Raw genomic sequence first — 8360 nt, forward strand, 5'->3', positions numbered from 1 at the left:
AAAATAATTCAATACGTTACTGTCGGCTTCCTGCTTTGGATCACCTGAACTTCGTATTGCCATGGAAAACAGGATGCAACTAAAAATGAACGAAGTCTATACATTCCTATCCACCTAATCTGGTTTGCATCTCCCTGCTAGCCATGCTATATATCTGCCATCTTGCATTTAATAGCTGAAACAGCTGTCAAGCAGTATTATTTTTCTGGCACATAGTTTCCACATCCAGACTGCGGATGCGGAATGAGAAATGCAGGAAGAGAGCCTTGCTAGAAGCCAGCTGTGTTCTGACAGATCTGAATGTTACTATGGGAATTCTCCACAGCAATGACCCAACAGCAAGGAAGGAGTACAAGAGAAGCCTGTCTGCTATGTATGTCACATCCGATCGGCCTTCCAGACTGCAACAACACAGCTCTGTCCCAAAGGTAGGAAACTCTCTAGTCACTGTGGCTAGGCTGCTTCCCACAATGCACCGCAGGCACAGAGATGCAAAGCTTAATATGTCTGTATTGTTGTAGCTGACATACTTCCCTCTTCTGCACTGGATCAGAAAGTAAGATCATTGTATTGATACCATGATACAAAGGCTATGGAATAATCATGAAACTGCCACATATGAAGTGTGTTGCCGACCAGACTGAATAGGCAGAGTAGGGGGCTCATGCACGCTGACGTAGAAAGAAAAATCCTCTGCATTCAGATTTATAAATCTTATGATTTTCTTTATGGATCTGAATGCAGCTCTATTGCATGCTGTGGGGCAATGCATCAGTAAAACTAAGCTGCATGAAGATAAGTAAAAGCAAAATAGAAAGGTCTGCATCCGTAGTCAGTAATTTACATATGTACACATGCATGCACATGCGTAAATCTGAACTATAGCAAGAACAATTTTAAGGATGTGTAGCTCACTGTGGTATTTAGAGCACAGGTTCATCCAAAATGGCAGTCAGAACCTCACAGAACCCTATGTCTAAATTTGACGCAGGCTTTCCCAAGATGTCACCCAGAGCCCATAGCAGGGGACACCTTAGTCCAGTGTTGGGTTCCCTCAAGTTGTAGCATGAAAAAAGTCTTGTGACTGCTGTGCTAAGGGAAAGTGATTTAGGGATCACCTCCCTACACTGCCAGTTTGAGTGCCCGCCAAGGGAATGACCAGCCAGACACCGTTCCTCCGTGCTACAGCAGAGGTCATCTGACCCCCCGCCTACATGCTAGTATCATGCAATGTGTCAAAGATTTCTCTCCAGCAAGGAGAACAGTACCTGAGGATCTGCAGTGCCTGTATCTCCCTGCTTCTGCTTCATCCATTTTGTTGGTCTGTGTTTCTTGCACCTCTCCTACCTCTGCTGGAATATTTCCCCATCAGATCGCCAGTCATCATGGGGGCAGCTCTGATATGATGAAGCAAAATTCATCCTTTCTCAAAATGACTAGAAACACAGTATGAAACAAGGCATGGGAAGTCAGCAATGGCTTCAGAAAGCCTGCAGGCAATAATGGTGACTAGTCATTTATCTCTTTTTAGGATATAGCTTTCACAAAGTCCTCTACAGTATTATTCAAAATCAATGTATGCAGCATGAATTTCAGACCTTGAAGAAACATTGTACTTTACAGCTGAACTCCAGGCAAGCAGATGGATACACAGCTTAAATATATAAGAAATATTTACTTGACAAAATATTTTATATTCTGTCACACCGGTTTTGATGTTAATGGGTCCCTACCAGATCAACAGCCTCCTCTGCAGCAGCAGAAGCCCAATTTTTGGTTGAGAAAACAGCCCTAGCGTGCTGATTGGAGAATGAAGCAGCACCACATTGATGAGGTCATTCTTCTGCTCTCTCCTGTAAGCATGTTCCCTGTCAGGACATGTGCACTGCAACAGAGCCTAACTGCCACCTACTGGCATAGGGGATTCCTCTGCTCCATCTTTTGGTGGGAATGCTGTGCAAACAGTATTTGCCAGCTATGCCCTTGTCGGAAGGTTTATACAACAGCCCCTATGTTTCTAGGGATAAAACACAGTATTATAGCTTTTTCTTTCTCTACTTTTTGCAGATTTTCATCATGTTCTGTGTTGCAGTCCTGGTTACTTTTCTGGGGCTGGTCCAAGGCACATTTGTGGTCACCTCACTGGCTGAGAAGATGACTGGAAGTTTATCTGAGCAAGGCACTATCGTCCCGGCTGAAAGTAAGTAGTGTACTGGACTGTCTAAAGCAGCTAACAGACATGAGAGGACAGTTGCCTGATTTGATCATGTTCAGTCAACAATCTCATGTCTACAGGGGGCAGGAAAGAGATTACTAGCCAACCACTCTCAAGGGAGATATCAAATCTGCCCCAAATGCTATGGTCCTGTATCTCCCTTTCCCCTTCCACCATGCTTACCTTGAAGGAAGAAGAGAGAGTCATAGGCTCCCCATACCCCAAAGTAGGGAGAACTTAGTATATGCAGAAAGGGGGCATTTTCCCCCTAAAATATTCCCAAGGTGTTAAAGCTAATCTCTAGGCTCGCAGGTCCCCCATCCCCCACCCCCCTAACTAATCACTGGTATAAAAAGATTCCCTGCTTTTGTGACCATTTTACGCACCTAAATCAATGGTGGTAACGTGGCATACGAGTCCCAGGTTTTCTCTCTCCTTCTGTTTACAATAGGCAAAGTTCCTCTTTGGGTGTTCCTTATTGCATGATGTGGACATTTCCTATTGGCTACCCAGCAGTGGGAGAAGAAGACTTAGGCTAAGGGGGAAGTTTCTCAGTGATCGCGGTGTGTTCCAGACCTTTGGGAGGGCATGGTGCTTTGGTGCTTCCCAGTTTTTTTTCTGCTTCCTCATATATAAATACTGTATATGTCCACTAATGTACTATTATATACAATCTTTTCCAAAGTTCGGCCATGTGTAGACTGCCATGCGTTTGAGTTCATGGAACGAGCTTTGCAGGACATCAACACAGCAGCTAACAATTTGGACTCTCAGGTATTTGTTTCAGCATGGTTAATGATAATAATACTAAATAATACTATATTACTGTATATGAATGATACTGGTGTTAGCAGTAAATATTAAAATGCATGCATAGTCAAAACGTTTCTTTAGGTTTTGGATAGAGCAAGGAAGGGTTACATTTCCTGTCAGTTTGTTTTTGGTATATGGGCCATTTCTCTTCACTCCTTGACCCAGCGATGCGAGAGCAAAGTAGAGGAAATATCCACAAAGTAAGGGGAATTTACCTGTTACACAGTTGTCACTGGAACACATGTCCTCATTAAATGATTTCCCCTCACCTTTTATTTGGGTGACAACGGACGCCTAGACAAGCAGAGAGGAAGAACCAGGAAAAACAGAAAGGATGAACCAGGACAAATAGAGAGGCTGAACCAGGACAAACAGAGTGCATGAACTAGGGCAAACCAAGAGGATGGACCAGGACAAATAAAGAGGATTAACCAAGACAAACAGAAAGAATGAACCAGGACAAACCAAGAGGATGGACCAGGACAAATCAAGAGGATGAACCAAGACAAACAGAAAGCATGAACAAGGACAAACCAAGAGGATGGACCAGGACAAATCAAGAGGATGAACCAAGACAAACAGAAAGCATGAACAAGGACAAACCAAGAGGATGGACCAGGACAAATCAAGAGGATGAACCAAGACAAACAGAAAGCATGAACAAGGACAAACCAAGAGGATGGACCAGGACAAACAGAGAGAATGAACCAGGACAAATAGAGAGGATGAACCAGTACAAACCAAGAGCATGAACCAGGACAAACCAAGAAGATGAAGCAGGACAAACAGAAAGCATGAACCAGGACAAATCTAGAGGATGAACCAAGACAAACAGAAAGCATGAACCAGGACAAATAGAGAGGATGAACCAGTACAAACAGAGAGCATGAACCAGGACAAACCAAGAAGATGAACCAGGACAAACCAAGAGCATGAACCAGGACAAACCAAGAGCATGAACCAGGACAAACCAAGAGCATGAACCAGGAGAAACCGAGAGCATGAACCAGGACAAACCGAGAGCATGAACCACGACAAACCGAGAGCATGAACCAGGACAAACCCGAGAGCATGAACCAGGACAAACCCGAGAGCATGAACCAGGACAAACCGAGAGGATGAACCAGGACAAACCGAGAGGATGAACCAGGACAAACAGAGAACATGAACCAGGTCAAACCAAGAGTATGACCCAGGACAAACAGAGGGCAAACCAAGAGGATGAACTAGGACAAACAGAGAGCATGAACCAGGGCAAACCAAGAGGATAACCCAGGAAAAACCAAGAGGATGGACCAGGACAAACAGAGAGAATGAACCAGGACAAATCAAGAGGATGAACCAAGACAAACCGAAAGCATGAACCAGGACAAACAGAGAGGATGAACCAGGACAAACAGAGGGCATGAACCAGGACAAACAGAGAGGATGAACCAGGACAAACCGAGAGCATGAACCAGGACAAACAGAGAAGAATTACCAGAACAAACCGAGAGGAGGAATCAGGACAAATACAGAAGAATAACGAGAACAAACCGAGAGGAGGAATCAGGACAAACAGAGAAGAATACCAGAAGAAACCGAGAGGAGGAATCAGGACAAACAGAGAAGAATAACCAGAACAAACTGAGAGGAGGAATCCGGACAAACAGAGAAGAATAACTAGGACAAACAGAGAGGAAGATCTAAGAGAGAAGAAGAACCAGGACAGAACTGTAATTCCACAAAACACCAGGAAAGAGAAAAGAGAGATGAATTTATCTTTCATGGACTACAGTAAGTCTTCTGACTCCTCTCCTCAACCCCCTTTTAAAATGATGGTTAAAGATACCAGCAGTAAGATGACGACTTTACATATACCAGTCTATCTGCCTGTACTGGCAGAATCTTCTTCAAACTAAATAACAGTCCCTCCTCTGTCCTCTCCCCTATAACAGCTTCCCACTAGCATCATTTTAATTAATTAGCGAAGCAAAGATATATTTAGAGATCTAGAAAAGAATGAGGCCATAAAGAGCAGTGGGAGACACAAAACAGCAGTCATTATGCAAGCTCCATTCATTAAACAGAGTATTTTTAACGACTTTGATGAATTAGCCAGTTTATTTTAACCAGCCATCTCACACACAATCACCGGTGCTATTGGAGGCAGTGAGGCTGTGTTACTACTACTGTGAATTTAACAAGTTATTAATATGCAAATGTGATGAGTATCACCTGAGACTAGGGGAATGAGCAATAGTTCTACAATATATTTTGAAGTTAGATGTGAGACGTTGTTTTTTTTGGAGAATTGATTCATGATTTTTTTTAACCATTATACAAACAGGCAAAAATTAATAATCAGCCCACAAGGGTCTTTAGGGCCAGTTAACACTACTGTGCTGTGACAACTTCAGGTGAATACATGAAAATTGGCATGCATTAATGGAGTGCATAGCAATACATGAAACACAAGGCAATGCCATTTATTTTGAATGGCACCTTAATGCACCTAGGCAGCGTGCCTCAATGCACTTGCACCGTAGCGCACCACAGTGCACATGTATGAACCATCTGTGTGCTGTGTGACTCTGCAGTAATAAAAATTGTTGTATGTCTGGTTTTATGTTCTTTGTGGTGCATTGACAGAGTATTCAAAATGAATGTGCCACCTAACATCACACACTAAAAAATGTGGTATTTACAACTGCTGATCTCCTTAAAAAGTGCTAACCTCCTGGATGTTATGCTGGTCCTTTGGCTTCAATTCTTTAAAGTAGTATTAAAGTCACCGGTTTTTTTTAACATATATCTACTTTACATATGTAAATATATGCAAAAACATAAAAAAAAATTGTAAAGTTACCAAAGAGGTAAATACTTACCTCTGCCGCTCGCTTCCGGCTGCAGATCTGAAGCTTCTCAAGCGGCTGTGCAGGAGGATGTGTGCGGGCGCATGTACAGTAGAGATCACCAGCGGGGAGAAGAGGAGAGACTCACTGTAAGTCAATGCACGTAGCTCTGAGCGCATACACCGGACATACGCTGTGGGAAACAAGGAGTCTGCGCTGGATTAGAGATTGGCACTAGCGCTGGAGGGATTGCTGAAAACAAGTGGAAAGAAGAGGATCATCGGATCAAGAGGCATCATTTAAGGGTTGTCCTTAAAGCAGCATGGGGGGGCAAAGCCGTAGCCAGCTCCTTTTGCGCCCGAGGCAAGAACAAAAAAATGTGCCCCCCCCAACAGGCGCGTGACGTCACCCAATGCCGCACAAGCACGGCGTCATGTGACGTCATGCGCCCCGCCTCCAGGTTGTGTTTTTTATTATTTTTTTATTGTAATTTTTTTTTTTACTGTTGGAGGCTTCGGGGAAATATTAGGTGTCTAAACAGCCCCCTGATATTTCCCTTTTAAAATAGAAAAAGAAATTGAGGACACCGAGTCCTCAATCTCTTTTTCTGCAGCCTCTGTTATAAATGAATGGAAAGTACAGAGGCTTCCCATTCATTCAGAAAATATTTACTATCAACCAGTTTCTGAATGGGGAGGAACCTCTGTACAGAGTGCTACTACCCATTCAGAAATTCATGAATGAACAGGAAGTGATGTAAAGCTCTTCTTGTTCATTCATAACTGGGGACACATAGTACTATGTGTCCCTAGTTATTTACAAACACTGGAGTGATCAGCTGATCACTCCAGCGTTTGTTCTGCACACAGAAAATCGGTAAATATCACACATATTTACCGATCCTCCGCTCTCCATCCTGAGCCTGCAGCCTCTTCTCAGATCCCCGCTGCTCTCTTCCACCTGTATGGGTTGAGGCAGCAGGGATCTGAGGAGAAGTGAAGCGCCGAGCAGTGAGGAGAGAGAGAGCCGCCGACTGTCAGATACTGGCCGAGCGGCTTTCTCTCTCCTTACAGCTTGCCCATCCTAAAGTGATCTTTTTTATCACAGGAGGACATTTACTAATGTCCTCCTGTGATCCAAAACTCAGCATATAGCGGGCTATTGCCGCTATATGCTGACAAGCCGCAGAGCCGAGCTGCAGCTGGGAAGGATTGCAACAATATTGTCAGGATCCACCCGTTGCTTGATTGACAGCTATCTCTGTCTCTTTAGAGCCAGAGCCAGCTGTGCCTTCCCCCTCCCATGTTTGTCGCTCTAGTCAGCACTGGAGAAACAGAGAGGGGAGGGGGATCCCTGCAGGGAGAGATGAGTGATGGTCACTGCTCTCTGCAGGGAGAAGATTGCGAGCCAAGTGATCAGCAGTTTGTGATCACTCATCTCTTAAACAATAGAGCCAACATGTGACAGCTGCAGTGTTACATGTTGGCTCTAACTATGGGGACACGTGCATTTCACTCTCCCCATCGTTCCCCTTTAAAAAAGATTGATGCCTTTTTTTTTCTTCTGTAAAATTGCTATCAATTATACTTGCGAGGTCTATTTCTAAACAATTCACAGAGCCATGAAGCTCTGTGCACGCTCATTCTGTGCAAATAGAGGCAAAAACAAACATTCTTTGTATATTTTCTTTTCAGGTCGAATGTAATGTAATGTAGTACTGCATTATGGCCACCAAATAGCACTGAGGAGCACAGGAAATAAATACTTATTTCCTGTGCTCCTCAGCTCCATCTAGGGTCCATAATTCAGTATCTAGGGTCCATAATTCAGTATAGGGCAAATGGCTCTGTGGATTGTTTAGAAATAGAGCTCTTGGTATGTTTCTAAATGTGTTTCAATGTGCTCTCTCTCATTGTTGTCATGCAGACAGAGAAGCTTCTTCTGAGGACAGAGCAACGGAGCCTATGTGACTGCACTGTGTGAAGCCAGGAAGCAGAAAAAAACAGCTGCATTACCAAGACTAGAAATTTATAACACCTAGTATCACCGAATCATTATGTATCACTGCAATACTATTCACTATGAGATTTTACTTAAGAAACACGTCTCACAAAATAACGAGGATTGCATTACTGATACCCTGTATTTATCAATACTGCAGGTACAATAGAAATCTCAAGAGATAAGTAATAACAATGTATAGACGATGTTGGAAATCAATAGAATTGACAGGGGACTTCCAATTTAATAACGAAACCTCCCTAGGGTGAGTCTCTGTGCCGCCTATAGCTTCTAGATTTTAGCAGGACCTAAAGATTTCAAAGCAGTGCCACCTACTGGTGAAATCTGGTATTGTTCTATAACCATTACAACACAGGTTTACTGTATCGAGTACAAGGGTCCCTCTGCTGCATGCAGGGATAAAGTGTGAAGTTGCAAGGCTGTATGTACTTACTCTTTAAATTCTTTTTTAAAGAGGTTAGAAAATGATAGAATTT

The 8360-nt window shown here is 43.3% G+C and overlaps 1 protein-coding gene across 2 annotated transcripts; it reads left to right on the forward strand.

Moving 5' to 3' along the window:
- The first annotated feature begins 280 nt into the window (after nucleotides 1-280).
- Nucleotides 281-7886, forward strand: LOC108798995 (neuropeptide-like protein C4orf48 homolog). 2 transcript variants are annotated; one of them, XM_018570804.1, is made up of 4 exons: nucleotides 281-428; nucleotides 2068-2200; nucleotides 2901-2989; nucleotides 7789-7886. In XM_018570804.1, the coding sequence occupies exons 1-4, from the start codon at nucleotides 309-311 to the stop codon at nucleotides 7843-7845; spliced, it is 399 nt and encodes a 132-aa protein (XP_018426306.1). In that variant the 5' UTR covers nucleotides 281-308; the 3' UTR covers nucleotides 7846-7886. The 2 variants fall into 2 exon arrangements, with proteins under 2 accessions (XP_018426306.1, XP_018426305.1); XM_018570803.1 differs by having other exon boundaries at nucleotides 2901-2984; nucleotides 7784-7885.
- Nucleotides 7887-8360: the final 474 nt, after the last annotated feature.

This window comes from Nanorana parkeri, unplaced genomic scaffold (assembly GCF_000935625.1).
Source record: "Nanorana parkeri isolate BGI_ZX_2015 unplaced genomic scaffold, ASM93562v1 scaffold1598, whole genome shotgun sequence".
Classification (NCBI taxonomy): domain Eukaryota; kingdom Metazoa; phylum Chordata; class Amphibia; order Anura; family Dicroglossidae; genus Nanorana; species Nanorana parkeri.